General features: G+C 39.9%; 1 protein-coding gene across 1 annotated transcript; it reads right to left on the reverse strand.

Moving 5' to 3' along the window:
• Positions 1-5,079: 5,079 nt before the first annotated feature.
• Positions 5,080-16,356, reverse strand: CALHM1 (calcium homeostasis modulator 1). Its single transcript, XM_020788941.3, has 2 exons — positions 15,808-16,356; positions 5,080-11,041 (listed from the first exon to the last, which is right to left on the reverse strand). The coding sequence occupies exons 1-2, from the start codon at positions 16,354-16,356 to the stop codon at positions 10,589-10,591; spliced, it is 1,002 nt and encodes a 333-aa protein (XP_020644600.2). The 3' UTR covers positions 5,080-10,588.
• Positions 16,357-17,296: the final 940 nt, after the last annotated feature.

The raw sequence follows: 17,296 nt of genomic DNA on the forward strand, positions 1-17,296 counted from the left end.
GTTCGGTCAGGGTGGAGATTGTACAGGCGGGGAAAGAGAGAGAGAGAGGAAATGAGGATGCCAACTTTATACCATGGTTTCCAGAGGAAAACATTGTGCCTTTAGGGAGGAAAAAATGTGTACTGGAAAAAATGAAACACACCATAACCACATCAAGATGTCTCAGCAGCAGAAAGAAGAGAGTTTTACTTTCAGCTGCTTGAGTGAGGAACTGCAACAATAATTTCTCAAGTTCCACAAGGAAATGCTTATTCAATAATTAAAAATTATTTGAATTTATAGGATACTTTTAACTTGCAGTATGGGTGTCCATAATGTTACAGAGTTTTGAATTTTGGTTAAAACCCCCTAACTGTGCAGCCAACGTGCAGGGACTTAAAGAACAGAATTAGCTTCAAGTCTCCCCAGAGAAGACCACCCCTTATTGTCTCATCAACTGGCATTTATAGTTTCAGTAACTCACTGTGAGACATTGGTAAGAGGTAGAATAAAAAGTTCAATTTACTTACAGTTGAATAGATAAAAAACAGCATATTGTACAATAGTGACTTCTTACAGATATTTTTCTTGGTATGATTTATATTTTTCCTTTTCCCTTCCTTTGTGGGTTCCAGAGTATGTGGCATGTTTGTTACATTACATTACATTATTTTTTGTCAGTTAACATGTTTTGCTATTATTTGTTCACATTTTCAAGTTTTGTTCCAGCCACTTTACATTAATGTGCATTAGATGATTTTGGGTTATTTAAAAAAACAAAAACAAAAGTACAATAGAATATATTTTAAATTAATAAACCACTTCTATCTTGAATCACATTGGTCTGAAGACCACGCTTTTGATTATACACTGATTTCCCCCAACAAACAAACAAATAAACAAATAAACAAATGAATGAATGAATGAATGAATGAATGAATGAATGAATGAATGAATGAATACATACATACATACATACATACATACATACATACATACATACATACATACATACATACATACATACATACATACATACATACCCAAGAAATACTGCACTGCTATTTGTCTCCAGGAAGTGGACTGAGAAAGATGGGTCTTGGACTTACCAAGGACCTTGTTGCTGGCAGTGTAGTGGCTCAGCTCAATGGCAGTAGCCGGACACAGCCACCACTCCTGGCATGGTGGGTCCAGTGCTTGGGCATGCCTGGAGACTGACACAGGTCGGGAGAGGTCTCTCTCTGTGTGAATCAACCATTTATGCTTTGCAGTTACATTTGAGGGGGACAGCAAAAGAGTTATAAACAGATTTTGAACTGATGCCCCTAGTCCCAGTGTTGTTGAAGGGAGACGTGTACATGAATGTACAATTTTGTCTGCCCTCACCATTTTAAATAAGGTTTTCAAAAGTTGAAAAGGAGGTTCTCTGTTTGCTTCGCTGCATAAGAGTATGTAACAAGAGATGACCTGAGACTGTCCATAAGTGAAATAAATGTAATATGTTTGTTTACATCTCAGCAGATGACTGAGAAATCAGTGGGATTTTGGGGGCCAAGATGCACGCTGGCTTGATACACACTCAAGAATCTGAGAAGGTACTTATTTTTTGCCAGCTATAAGGCACTGAAAATTATGCAGCTTGCCTTCCCCATCTATGACAAAGCAACCGGATTTCAGCCAGTGAAAGGTGCAAATGGAGAACAACTTAAAGCACCAAATGAAGTTATAAAAGGCAAAAATAGCCACATTTAGCCCCTCATAAAGCACCCCTGTTGCTTCTCATCTGAAGACAAAAATTCGTGTGGAAAATTATTGATCCAGGAAAATTTGTATAAGAATATCAATGCAGAGAGAAATAGAAGGAAAATGTGAAATAAAGTAGTGAAGTCAGACTCAACAAGAATTAAAATACCTGTACAAATAAAAATAGAATGACAAAAAAAAAAAAATGAGAATTAGAAATCAGGATGTATTTAAAACTTTCTTTGAGCCCAAAATCTAACCCAGGAAAAACTTTGTATAAAAATCACAAACCAAAAACTATAGTTGGGGAGGTGGAGAATCTCAAAAAAGAAGTAACCATTAAGAATCTCACAGACTTGGGTGGGGGTGGGGGAGAGATAAACTAAGGCCTAAAAGCTCCAGAACAGACAAAATCTACCAAAGATAAAATCAGGCAAAAAGAGGAGAAAAGGTCAGCCAAAAAAATAAGTTCTTCTGCTGGAGTCTAATTATTTTTTGGTTAGGTTTTTTTTTTTTTTTTTTTGTTCTGCTGGCACATTAATTATCTTACCTTTTGATTATCCCCTATCCCTGCATATTATAATTCACTTATGTAGACAGCAAGTCATTGCACCACTTTTCTTTGCTGGTCCCAGAGTCCTTTGGTTTCCATGGAAATAATATTATGCTAGTGCTTCTTGGGGTATGCTCTGAGAACAGGGCCACGGAAAATGTTGAAAAAATTGTACTTTTCCATTGTCTGTCCAGAACTGTACTTCTCTGCACTGTTTTGGACGGCCACTGCTCCATTACCAAATAAGGAGGATAGACATCACCAAGGACATGGAGGAAAAAAAATCCAAAAGGAAGATGTTCTTCACAAAAAATAATAAGTTTAATCGATAAACATTGGATTAAATTTGTATATGCTAATTTAAACTAATATATGTGGTGGTGCTGTGGGTATTGAAGCCTCTGTGGTGCAAGTTCAGAAGACCAGCAGTCATAAGATCAAATCCACGTGACGGAGTGAGCTCCCGTTGCTTGTCTCAGCTCCTGCCAACCTACCAGTTTGAAAGCATGCAAATGCGTGTAGATAAATAGGTAGCCACCATGGTGGGAAGGTAACAGCGTTCCGTGTATAGTCGCGCTGGCCACATGACCACAGAAACTGTCTTCAGACAAACGCTGGCTTGGTGGCTTGGAAACGGGGATGAGCAGCACACCCTAGAGTCGGACATGACTGGACATTTGTCAAGGGGAACCTTTACCTTTACCTTATGCATATATCATTCAATTAGAGATTATTGCTGCAATTTAAGTGGAAATACACAGCTGCACATTATATTCTGCCAAATTCTGACTAGGTTGTAACCACCTTAGGACACAGCATTGAGAGAAAGATGGAATGTAAATTAAATGAATAAATAAGGCGTAGTGTTTAATAACTCTGAAATGCCCTGCGCCTTCCATTTTTTGCAGCTTACTGAACATGAATATATAAAGACACAAAACAAGCAGAAGTTACATTTTGTTGTTGAAATATCCAGCTAGGCAACAGTCAATTCTTTCAGAGGAATGATCTGAACTGCACTTTCAGAATGTCCACATCTGAAGTTTATACAAAATTGGCATGCCATGCCATGTACTTCCTGCCATATCATCAGTGGTAATATTGTTGTGTGTCATTTGGGTCCTTTCAGACCAAATGACGCCCTGAACTATTTAACTTAAAAAATTAGAGAAGACTGAAGACAAGAGCCAGTGGGTCACACCTGTTGTTGAATTAGTTTCAGAGCAAGTCAGTGCAGGAAGAAGCAAATTCAGGGAGGAATTATTATGAAGGCCATGTTCCAGAGACAGTGTATGAGGAGGAAAAAGTGTAGTGCAAGGGAAGAGAAGAATGAAGGATGTCAAGGGGGAAATGAGCAACTCAATAGCTAGAGGACAGGCTGAATAAAAGAGAATAAACGATGTTTTGGATAAATCCTGAATGCCTCGTAACATGGACACAGCTAATTAATTTTTGCAGTTAGCATTTAATTTCTGCTTTGTGACAAAAGGACACACACAATGATGGAAAGGAACTGTGGAAAAGAAGCTTAGGGAAAAAAATGTCCTAAAAGCCTTAAAATGGCCTCCAACTGCAGTCTGGAGTTATTTTCTAAACCGTATCTCTCTTTCTTCATGTGCTTCTGCATCTTTGAAAAGCAAAGTTAGTCATATTGGCAAAAATCAAGTTCCAAAGGTCATACCAGCCAAAAAAGATGTAAGAATTATGACGTTCATCATGAAAGTAAATTGGGAGGGAAAGTGGCGAAGTCTTGAAAGTAGTGGCTTTCATGTGAAATGTTGAACTCACTGCTCAAAAAAAGAATGGGACATTGGCCACATGCTGTCCTAGGAACATGGCTCAAGGGCTGGGAGAGAGATGAGCGCACTCTACTGGGATTGTTGTTGCCATTACCAGGCATAAAACATACACTGTGAAATGATGGATTATGCTTGAGAATGTCAATGCAAATATATTTCCCTATATCTGTATCTCAAACCCGATTTTGAATAGTGAGTTCCCTACGATAGAAGAACGGGGGGGGGGGGGGGGAGAAGGTGCCTGTACAGAAAATTAAAGAACAGGAAATCCTTTTTTGGATCTTCTGCCACAACCCAGGCTTAAGCAGCCTCTGTAATTTTGTTGTGATATCGAAATATTGTGTTTTTGGCTTGTGTCTTTCGCTTGTCTCTTTGTCTTGTTGGAAGGGAAACAAGGAGGAGCACAGATTCTTGCCATATATAGACATTATGAAACACACCAATTTAGACTCCTAGCAGGAATGATAGAAAAGCTGGTGCTAGCATGCTAGCTTGTTCTCAGTAAGTCGTGATGCCCACAGCACCCAAAGCAGACTAGAGGTCTGGGTAACAGTGGCTCGGGGAAAAAACCTATTACAGTTTTTATCTTAGCCCAGAAAATGATGCTCAGTCACTGCAGCACAAAGAATCAGCCAGTCTGCCCTGGGCACAGACATCTCCAGCCACAAACAAGAAGAGCAGGCTATCCTCAACACTTGATCTTTGACTAAAGGTTGCACACCTGAGGAAAATACAGTGAATAAACTTCATGATGAACTCCCCGCTCACTATTCATTATGAATGCCAGGAAGATTGTATTCTGACAATATGGGTTATATATGGCTCATAATGTATTGAGACATTTTGGTATGGAGAAAGTTGACTGAAAGAAGATGACTGCCTGATTAAATTTACTTTAGTGATTTCCCCCCTACTCTTGCAAATCAAAGATCATATCTTTCAAAGCACTGGGGTGGGGCGGGGGATCCAAAATAAACCATAAAATGAATAGCACATTGAAAGCACTGGGGCAATATTTTCAAGTAGTTCTTTCATCCTAGACTAATTTTTGTTGAAGTGAAAGCCAACATATCTAGGTTTTTTTAATGAGATTTTTTAAAAAAATGATAGGAAAAACAAATAATATATTGGACAAGAATGCATTAATTATATTGTGCAGCAGAGCAAATCAAGGCTGTAACAGTGGTTCCCGAACTGTGCACTGCAGCACCCAAGAGCACCACCAAACTCAAACAGGGATGCTGCAGGATCCGCAGAAGTCCTAGTTAGGCCAGGTTTCCTCCTTCCTTCTCCCCCCTCACCCAAAGTATTGTATTGGGGGAGCTGCAGCCAGTGGCCAGTAAATCAAGGGAGCCGTGAGCTGAAAATGTTTGGTGACCACTGCTCTATAAGGCAATTCTAAAACTGAGGACATCCCAAACAAAAATGTATAACTTTTAAGTTGGCTTTGCATTACCACCACATTTCATACAGTTGTAGCAGACTGTCTACTCCTGTACTGTGCCAAATTTGGGGAAGGTTGGAGAAAAGGTTTTCAAACTAGTTTTTTTAATTGTAAAATTATTTTACCCTCTCCATTGTAAAACAGATGAGCCCCAAGCTATCCCAGATATAAAATAGCTCACATAAATTGAAAAAATAAATCTTGCTGATCTCGGAAGAGAACAGCTCACCCCACCCACTTTTTTTTTTATTTTGAAAGAATCTAGGATGTGGGGCACTGGAATACTGCTCCACTGGAGAGCGGAAGGGCAACTAAAGGTCACAGCCCATATGAAAAGAAACTAGGAGATTTTTAAAAAATTATTTGTTTTAAAGGTAGTAATGTACTAGCAACATGGGCACAATATTGCAATACTGGGCCATTTCCTGGTGTCTTGAATCACGGGCAGAGAAGTACAATATTCAAAATCAGAGGTGTTTCCCCCCCCCCCCCAAGAATTGAATTTCATTCAAACTTCATAAAGTTTTACAATGTTTTTATACTATATAATAATATAGAAGGCAGAGTGCCTTCTTCCACCAAGTTCTACTCGTATCACCTGTTTATTTATTTATTTATTTGAGCTTATATGCCTCCCATTTAGACATAGTCTCCAGTCAGGACAGGTGGCTGAGGGGCCTAACGCCAAGAGAGGTCCAGCAGGAAAAAACTAAAAATTGGGCCTTCTCGGCAGTGGCCCCTTGCCTATGGAACAGCCTACCTGTAGAGATATGCTTGGCTCCCTCGCTGACGGCTTTCAAGATTAACCTGAAGACATGACTATATAGGCAGGCCTTCCCTACAGCTATCACCTAGCCTATCTCTCCTTTTCTTTTTTCTCTCTTTCTTCTTCTTCTCTTCCTTTCCCCATCACAGACTCTGTGATTAATTTGGATTTTACCTTAGTTAATTTTTTGTTATGTGTAAAACACCCAGAGTAGACATGTTCTAGATGGGCAGCATATAAATAAATAAATAAATAAATAAATAAATGAATGAATGAATGAATGAATGAATGAATGAATGAATAAACAAAAAAACAAACAAACAAATAAATAGTAGTTAATGAAAAATAATCAGTAACTACATGGTTGGGTATGCAAATAATAAAACTTTATTTAATTGAAAGATTCTCTTTTTTTCTGCAACTTCTCTAAAATGCTGTAATATATTTCAGTGTCCACATTCAAACAGTTGAAGCTTTTACATTATATCTTTGATTAGGATGGGTATGAATCTCCCATGAATGGCTGTAATTCAGAGTATGAAATAAATAACTTCCAGCACGCTTCTTTGACCTTCTCAAGTATATTTTGATTACTCTGGACCTGAAATATACCGGATAGACACATAAACACTTCCCTGGAAGTAATATCTACCTGTAAGAGTTCTAATAATATACCACTGATATACCAGTGTACAGCAGCAGCAGCCTGTCTTTTGGTGTGACGAAAAATCGAGAAAACCAGATTTGCAGAAGAAAGCAATATGGCATATCTTTCAATGCAGAAAGTACTGGCCAGGCTTTTAGACCAGCTGAACTGATCCTTCTGTGGGATACAAGGAGAACTGCATATGTATGTACATTGCTTGGTCTTAGCATTTCGTGACTTGTAGCAAAATCTGTGAATTGCTTTTGTTGCTAAGTATTTGTCCTGGAAATAACATTATGGGATCTGTGATGACTCCCAAGCCTGTATATCATCACTCATGGCCACAACCAACGCTTGTTGAAGGTGCGTATGTGAATTTGCCTTAACATTTCCTGTGTTTTGTGCATTCCTGTAGTACTTGTTGAACTTGTATAAGAGGGAGCAAGTAGGTGATTATAATGAACACAGCTTCTGACAGTACATGAACAAAAGAACATGCTGCTATTTTAAAATTGAGGGTTCTTGGAAAAAGCCAGGCACTGGACCCTCTTCTATCATGATGTATAATGTTTCATCTACATGGCTTCATTCTCAGGGCCAAATTAGATGAAACATGGGAGATACATGAGCAATTTCCTGTTTCTTTTAATTGCAACTTGAACCAGAAGTGGTCTGTGCAGGGAGATGGAGGCTGAGTGTTAAGCTCATGCTTAATACCCTTTCCCTGGTGGTTGTTTTGCTGAGTAAAAGTTTTTCTCCCTCAGCTGCTTTCCAAAAACCAGGTTAAGAGAAACACGAGTTCTTTATCTTTTAACTTCTTAAAAGAAAAATAGTGCAGGGAAGGCTCTTTCAATTAGAAGGGATTAGGTATCTTTTTACCTCAACATTAGCCTGATTAAAATTTAAACCCAAAGTGCCTGCATTCAGTTAAATCAATTTAAAAAAAATAATAACCTGGTTATGCATCTCCTGTATCTTGTTTACCGTGTTTCCCTGAAAATAAGACAGGGTCTTATATTAATTATTTTCTCCAAAAAAACACATTAAAGCTTATTATCAGGGGATATTTTATTTCTTTCATGTACAATAATCTACATTTATTCCAATATAGTCATGTCACCTTCTGGTTGCTGCATAATGGTGGAGGGTGGGATTTCACTTAACTAGGCCTTATTTTTGGGGTAGGGCTTATATAACGAGCATCCTGAAAAATCATACTAGGGCTTATTTTCAGGTTAGGTCTTATTTTGGGGGAAACAGGGTAGTTTTTTTCCAGTTGAAGTAGTTAAAATGAACCATTTTACATTTTTTAAAATAGTAATTCTGGAATCTACATTTAAGAAACCAAATCCAGACCTGCAGGTTAGATCCCATCTTCCTGCAAAAGTGCCTCTCCATCCAAAGTTTGCTCATTATTTTAATATATGCAGACAGTTGTGCCCTGAACTGTAGTGATATACACTACACGCAGTAATTATGGCAACATGGTACTGTGCTTCTGTTCCTCAGAAAGTTTCTTTTGGTCATCCATGTCTCCCTGATATTTTGTTTTCTGTGTTCATTTATTTTACAGGTTGTATAGAGGAGAATTCATTTAGGCAAGTGTCTACCTGCAGTCTGAAGTAATACAGACTGGAAACAACCAGTAGCTATCTTAGAAAGAGCCTGTTGCAACAAAAATACTTTAGAGACTAATGAGCTTTATTTGTATTAAGCTTTTGTAGACTGGCCTACAAGTATGGAAAAAAGGGTTGTTATCCTAGTGAAAATTAGATGTATGTCTTATCTGGGTGAGGAAAAGGAGATGGATACAAGTGGGTATAACAGAGCCCAGAGAGATTAAACAGACTACAGCTGAGGTCCTCTTTCCTTCACCCTGGTTATCATCCCACTCCCCAATCCTGTATGCCTGACAATGATTGTGCTGCTTGTAACTTCAGGCTAGGGAACCTACTTATGCACCATCAATAAAGAGGACCCCAGTCTTTATAACAAGCACTTGTGCCAGTTCATATGGATAGAGGCAGATTTAAAAATAATTATATTTAGTATTATTTAGAGAGAAAAACAACAACGAGTCTCCAAAGTACTGTACAGAAAACTGTGAACAGATGACCCGTGTGTCTGTTCAGTCTGCTGTCAAAGTGCTAATCTGTAACAGGCAACTTCAACTCTTCGCTGCCTCCCCTTCTTGGAGCCCCTTTATCTTTAAACTTGATTAGGACTAGCCACCCTTTCAAACACAAAATAAAGGACTGCCCTCTAACAGTCCTTCTAACAAATAAGTATATAGCAGGCCACCTTACTTGAGGAAGCTAGAAGCAAACAAGTATAATCAGGCCCCTGGTGTCTGAGATGATGGTTAGCCCTACTTCACGTGCTCCTCATTACAATAACAACACCAATTCCTTGCTACAATACCAGTTACAGCACCGATACAACACCCCATTTCTTCTTGTAGACCAGTGGTTCTTAACCTTTGTTACTCGGATGTTTTTGAACTGCAACTCCCAGAAACCCCAGCCAGCACAGTTGGTGGTGAAGGCTTCTGGGAGTTGCAGTCCAAAACTCCTGAGTAACCCAAGGTTAAGAAGCAGTGTTGTAGACATTGGAGGTGAACAAGAAGCTAACTACATTACATCATGAACAGATGCTTTAGCTGAGCAATGTCTTCACATTTTCAGAGGAATTGCCCAAGATAGTTTGAGCAGCTGCTCGGTGTTTATCAAAAGACCAGACACAATGAAGCCAGCCAGAAAGCAGCTGCTGATTTATTTAGCTACCATACAGCTAATTTCAGCTGATTTTGTAATCTTTGGAAACGGCTCCCTCTTCTCTTTAGTGGATTTATAATACTGCCTTTAATACACGCAGAATCTACTTCTGTCTATCTTTCAACACATTCTCTTACTCCATGGAGATTTTATCATTGCAAGTAATAAAAGTCAAAGTTATAAAACAAAAGGAACAAAGGAACAACAGCTCCTGCTCATTATAGTCAAGTACAGTACTGTACTGTATTTGCCGCTTGTTGTTTAGTGTCGCCCTCTAGCGTCTTCACAATACTGGCCTGTGCCCGAAGCATCCTTGCAAGGCTACCAGTAAAACATTTTTCATTGACAGATATTAACGTTGTCCATTCACTGTCTTGTCTTTACAAAAAGTAAAGATAAAATGGAATAAAACAGTGAAATGTTTGGTAGCTTTTGTACTCATTGGCTTTTTGCAGGTGGCCTATATGTGAAGAAATTGATGGTAGCCTTTGGATCCAAATTTGGTGGTTGCTGAGATTTATGGAAAGGAAGGAATGCTCCACCCTTTGTGACTGAACATGGAAGAACAGACTCCTGTTAAAAGTAATAAAGAATCGATAAAATATGCCAAAGATGAACGATCCTTCAGAGTTTAGAAAAGGAAGTGGCTATCTTGATTGTTACAACAGCAGCAGTGAAATTCAAGTTTCCATCATCGCCACCATCATCTATATCTTTTTAATGTTGTTTTCTCTGACCTGTTCAAAGACACTTCTGGACAGATGTTTTAGAGGCTGTCTTTGCAATCTTTGTGAATCCCTGAAGGTCCTCTGCGATTAAAGGGTTCTCCCAACAGGTCTTCCTTAAAGTCATGCCTGTTCTCTGCTTGTCCTGAAAGCCCACTCTTATACTTTGCTGTAATAGGTGGCATACTCTTTCTTAGGTGGGTTAGGGCGTGCAGTTTCTCCTACCCAGCCGTTCTGGATAACCTCTCGGTGGAGGCACAAAGGAGGCTTGCATTTGTGCCAGTTCTTCAAAAGTTTGTTCATGGCCCCTTGATCCATGATACCCAATAGTTTTTCCTTTTCTTCTCCTGGTTCTGAAGGTGTCTTCTCGGGAAAGTGTGCATGGCCCATGCTCAAGTCCTTGTTCATGCCTTCAAAGAACTGCTGGATGCAAATCTTTGCAAAGCTTTTCGCATGCTCTGTACAAGTTTCATCAAAGAGCTTGCGCTCAATGTCAATGTAGTGAGACCAATACTTGCTCTTTAAGAAGGCGGCTTGAGTGAAGCAAGGACGCAGTGAGCGAACAAGAAATGCCAACAAGGTCATCAACAGCACGAAGGACCAGCCCATGGCCTAGATGGGGAGAAAATAAATAAATCATAACATAGCACACTGATGTGTGTGTGTGTGTGTGTGTGTGTGTGTGTGTGTGTGTGTGTGTGTGTGTGTGTGTGTGTGTGTGTGTGTGTGTGTGTGTGTGAGGGGGAAGGGGTGGGATCTGTAAAGGAGATATGTCTCAGACCATACATTGCACTACATAGCTTTGTAGTAATGATACCAATTCAGCAAGTTCATTTCAATCTATAAAGCCTTAGTAGTGCCTTTATATTGGCTTGAGGCCATTATATTAGACAGAACATCTCTCCTGCCATGAACTCACACACATAAACATTGAGATCTTCATCCTAGTCTCTGATTCAAAGCAAGTTCAGGGAATGATGGCAAGACAAAAGACTTTTTTAAGAGTAGTACGAGGCGGTGCTGATAAGTATTGAGCCTTTCCCAGAAAAAAAAATGAGCTAGGAAGCTATAAATTGCAGGGTGTATTGGCCAATTTGTCTGTATTCAATGGTGCAAAAATCAACTACCTGTGATTTTAACTTATCTTCCATGTTCAGGTCCAAAGTGAACATGGCTGCACCTCCAGAAAAGTTCAATGTGGAAGAGCATAGGACCATAATCAAGTTCTTGTTTCTCCAAGGGAAAGGGGCAAAGCAGATCCACAATGAAATGGCACAAACTATGGGTGACAGTGGCCCTTCATATGCAACAGTTAAACGTTGAGTTATCAGTTTTGAAACTGGCCATTTCGTTGCTGAAAGTGAGAAACCCAGTGGAAGGCTTTTTTCTGTCTCTGTGCCTGCAAATGTGAAAGCCATCCATGACATAATCATGGAGGACCGCCGAATATCAGCCAAAAGTATTGCTATATATCTGAGAATATCACGTGAGAGAGTTGGTGCCATTATCCACAACGACTTAGAAATGAGAAAACTGGCAGCATAGTGGGTCCCCAAATTTTTGACAACCAAACAAAAGAGGTAATGTGTGGAGTCATCGGTGGCTGCTTTGGAACATTTTGCAAGAAATGAGTCAAATTTCCTGGGCAAACTGGTAACTGGTGATGAGACATGGATCTACTGTTATGATCCTGAGACAAAGGAATGGTCTAAGGAATGGAGGCACAGTGGTTCCCCCAAGCCAAAGAAGTTCCGGTGAAAAGGTTGGTGCAGAAGAAAATGGCAACAGTTTTTTGGGGATAAGAAGGGAGTTCTGCTGGTGGATTACCTCCAACAGGGTTCAACCATCAATGCAAAATATTACTGTGCTTTATTGATGAAGTTGAGGCAAAACATCAAGGAAAAAATGTAGAGGAAAGCTCTCCAAAGGTGTCATCCTGTTGCATGACAACACCTCGTCACACACTGCAGGTGAAACAATGACAAAACTGACCTCCTTAGGCTTTCAAGTGATGTCCCATCCACCCTATTCTCCTGACCTGGCCCCTTCTGACTAGTATCTGTTCCCCAAACTCAAAAAACACCTAAAGGGACAATGATTTGGGAGAGTTCTGGAGACAATTAATGCTGCAAATGAGTGGTTACACCAGCAATTGGAAGAATTTTATTTGCAGGGACTTAAGAAGCTGCAGGACAGATGTCACAAGTGCACTGACTTCCTGGGGGAATATGTAGAATAGTGTGGCAGTTACAGCTTCCTAGCTCATGTTTTTCTGGGAAAGGCTCAATACCTATCAGTACCCCCTTGTAGTCCCCCCCCCATCCTCTGCTGAAATTTACAGGTTACTCTTCAAGTGAAACTGCCTGGCCCTGGTATTACTGTATTTTCAGAAACAGAGTAAGATAATTCTCTGCTCTCAGGCATATAAGACAAAAGGACTGGGTGGTTTTTAATAGTGGCACTATGCCAATTCATTCTTTTTATGATTTATTATACGTATACAGCTTTATATTATAAATACATGGTTTAATCTTTTGAGAATGTTTGTTCATTTTAATGTTGCAAAACTCTGTGAATCTTTCTTAGAAAAGGCATCTAAAAAAATCATCACAAATTCTTCTTCCAGAAGTCTGTGTGTTGCGGAGCTGGTATGATGAAATCTTTAAAAGATGTGATGTGATTGCTTATAGAATTATGGGGCTGTTGCCAAGCTCATGTAGAGACTGGAAAAGTTACATTTTGTACTACAACTCCCAAAATACCCCAGCCAGTCCTGAGGAGTCCTGAGAGTATAGGCCAAAAAGTTTCCAGGTTTATGTCTGAGAATTTTCTGATTGGACAGTTCACTTCATTTATGCCCTGCCTCTCTTCCAGTGCAGGACCTGAAAAGGCACACAACAGGAATTAAAACAGAATCAGTTTAAAAATACAATAACTTATGACATTAAAACGCAATTGAATATGTTATGGATTAACATATAAGCAACAAATCAAAAGATTTTTAGGCAACAAATCAAAAGACGTTTAAAAGGCATTTAAAAGCACAAGATGCTTTTGCCAGCTGGAAGCATAACTTCCCTTGGCAGTTCCACCGCTTTGAAGCCCTCTAAGAAAGCCTTATTTCTTTCATCAGGCATGTATGTGAAGGGGATGAGAGCAAGAGAAAGATTTACCCTGGAGTTTTCCAGACCCAGGCAGGCTCATGTTGTTTGAACCCAGTCCATATAGGGCATTACAAGTCATGATCAATACTTTGAAATATATCTGGGAATGGAGCACAAGCCATTGAAGTTTTAGTAACAAGTTATTTCTGTTTTAATTTTAACCATCTCTGTTCACCAATCTGGCCATAGTATCTTGGCCACAGTGAAGTTTCCAAAGACAATCTCATGTAGAGAAAATTAGAATACTCTAGGTGACACGGTGGCACTACGGGTTAAACTGCAGAAGCCTCTGTGCTGCAAGGTCAGAAGACCAGCAGTCATAAGATCGAATCCACGTGACGGAGTGAGCTCCCGTCACTTGTCCAACTCCTGCCAACCTAGCAGTTTGAAAGCATGCAAAATGCAAGTAGATAAATAGGTACCACCTCGGTGGGAAAGTAATGGCATTCCGTGTCTAGTCATGCTGACCACGTGACCACGGAAACTGTTTACGGACAAACGCTGGCTCTACAGCTTGGAATTGGAGATGAGCACTGCCCCCTAGAGTCAGACATGACTGGACTAAATGTCAAGAGGAACCTTTACCTCAGGTGACATATGAATAGAGCATATGTCACCCTGGCCAGATTAGCCTTCAGAAATGGGCAAAGCTGGTGCACTAGTTTTTTACTGGACAAGCACACATCTAGCCACTGCTGAAATCTGGGGATCAAGGCTCAGGGCTTCTTACGGCATGTTTTCCTTCTTTGAGCTCCATCTTCTGAAGCTCCTTAGCTCCATCACATTTCAAAAAGGGGTGCGGTTGGATAGGTAGAAAAATAGTATTTCTTCTTTACTGTAGCCATGTTACCTTCTGTCTGGACTAGATTTTTTTGTCTTGGGTCATGCTGATTTGCAGGAAAAGGAAGATTCGGGATGCAAACATTTACATGAGAGGAATCTGCTGCCGAGTGCCATGGTGCTTCCTCCCAACTAGATGAGTATGTAATTGCATACTCAATTCTGGTATACACTGATTGTTTTCTCCTCAAATGCAGTATGAATAAGTTATTAAGTTTTTCCAAACCAAAACATGAGCTGAACTGTTATTTGAACATTTCTCACAATGCTGAGTCAGGTTGCAGTATAAAATAAAATGTGCACAACCACAGTGCTGTAATTGCTAGTGTGCTCTGGTCGCTCGTGGCTTGAGCCTGAGTAGAATTTTCTCTGCCATGTCAGCAAATTCAATTTTTTTCCAGTTTATCTTCAACTCATGTTTTCCTGTCGTTGCTTTTTTTTTTTTAATTTTAATTTTTATTTTTTAAAGAGTGTATTTCTTCAGCCACTGATGGACAGCAAGAAATATACTAGTGAAAATCCTCTTGGTGTTTGTGTAAAGATTGTGCAACATATTGCAGCTAATTGATGAGTTGTTGGGGTGGATCTCAGTTACCAAATCAGCTGCATGACCAGGAACATGGCTGAGAGATGCCTTGGCAGCCTGCCAATTGGCTGCAATTACCTCTGGCCTTACATGAACTTTATGTGGCTGCCAGTGGGATTTTGGCCATTATGCAATATTCCTTGCCTGAGAAAAGAAACAATCACCCAATTAATACATAGCATAGGAAGGATAGAGGTCCAAAGTGCCAGGCAATGCCAGTGGAAACAGGCTGGTGGCAGTATCTGATAGAGGGGAACGCCAGTGGTCAAACCAAATTATTGCTTCATTCCCGGGTGAAGACCTGGAGAGAATTTGCATCCTTTACAGGACGAGAAGGAACAAATATAGATAGAACACCACAAGCAACAGGAAGAGACTGTCTTGACTTGCGTAGGTCAGGCTCAGGTCATTAGATATATTTAACTGTATTTGTATTAGAAATTTGAATGGGAAATTTGAAATGAAGTATAGCAAGGAGATTAATAAACAGGTATTAACTCTTCCTCTTAGCTGCCTTCTGTAATTCATGCTTCTTGTTGAAAAGAATACATGAAATGAATACAGTAAGAAAGCAATTTTTTTACTATGCTGCATACTGTAGATGCTCACTATATGAATGCAGGACTAGCACATATGAAGATTTCTCCTTACAAGGTGAGCGAATATGAACAAGGCCAAGGCATGTTATTATCTAAGGCTATATCCATTTTCCATGATTAAGGATAACAACAACAGTGATTTTTGATTCCAATCAGCTTACTCCTGTTCCATCACTACTTATTGCTTACCTGAGAGATACAACGCAGATACCTAGTTGCCACCTCTTTGGCAATTAGTTCTTGTCCATTGTAAATTTCTTTGCAGGGAATCCGAGCTAGAATCCTCCTCAACTCCTTCTCGGGTGGGTGTGTATAACTGTTGTTGCCCAACTTCTCTATAGGCACAGTGGTGCTGAAGGCGCATATAAAGCATTCTCCATGCAACAGTGTCACTGAAATCCATACTGCAGGTGCGATCATAGCCCGCTGAGCCATGGAGCAGAACATATAACGCAAAACAGCAGGGTCCTTCTGACGCTTTCCTATGGGTCTTCTCCATTCTTCAGCCAACATGGAGACATTGTTATTCATCACAAAGCCCAGTAAGAATAAGACGAGGGGTGGCACAATCAGGATACCCATCCCATAAACTAAATTATAACCAGGTAGACACGGACAGGTGAAATCAAAAGCTACATAGATCTGTGCACTGGCAAGAGCCATAATGCCACATATGCCATTCATAAATGACTCCTGGTTGGACTGGAGAAACTGGAAGATCATCCGGAATTTATCCATTCTTGGTTTTTTTAAGAAGCCCTTTTTTTTAGCAAGATGAAATCAGAGCATTTCCCCACCTTTTTTCTATGAAAAAGAAATTCCAGTGTGCCTTACCTAAGTCATTTTGTCTTCTAGACGCTTCTTTTACACCAGTTTCCCCATTACTCAGAAAGCATATCCTTTCTTCCTTGCCGCCTGAAGCAAATGACTGCTATATTTATCTCATGACTGAATCCCTGCTCCTGCCAACTTGATTTGGGCTGTAATGTATTTCCTTTTCTGAAAAGTGAATTGTATAGCATTGTCAGGTAAGTTTCAGCTTGGTGCAGTAAGCCCTTCTTTCTTCCTGGGAGACATCATTCTCTCTTAAAAACCATTTTTAAGGTCACATTTTCATGGTGAGATGAGTTCTTCTGGTAGTTTTTTTAAAATCTCTCTCAGGCACTCTTTGTCTGGAAAAGATTTCTGTGAACGCCTTTAGAAATGGCACATGCTCCTCCCTCAGCCCTCAACAGGAGAAAGGTTTGCCACACCTTTGTCATTTCACCTGGGGGGAAAAGGAGAAAGTACAGCAACTATGCAAAGAGGATGTAGGTAACAAAAATACAGCTCAGCAGCTTACCAGCTTTTCTCATCTTTCTTTTGCTCTTTGTTTGTTTTCCTAATTCTGAAAACCATCCCTGCCTTGGAATATGTCTTGGGCTGAGCTGTGTTATGCAAAACTGCATGGGTGGTAGGAGTGGTAAATCTTTGCTTTCTGTATAAACTGTTGTTTCAGTGTAAAGCAGTGCTCTCTCCTTTTACTTTACCTAACTGCAAAGCATATTTTCTACTAGATTTTCCCTGTATAAAAATGTGGTATGAAGGGCAAACTCAATGGGAGCCATCAAAGCAAGGGTGGGGAACAGTGAGCAGGGCTACTCCCTATTACTATGTCTTTCCTGCTATTGTTAACCAG

This window comes from Pogona vitticeps, chromosome 3 (genome assembly GCF_051106095.1).
Source record: "Pogona vitticeps strain Pit_001003342236 chromosome 3, PviZW2.1, whole genome shotgun sequence".
NCBI classification, from domain to species: domain Eukaryota; kingdom Metazoa; phylum Chordata; class Lepidosauria; order Squamata; family Agamidae; genus Pogona; species Pogona vitticeps.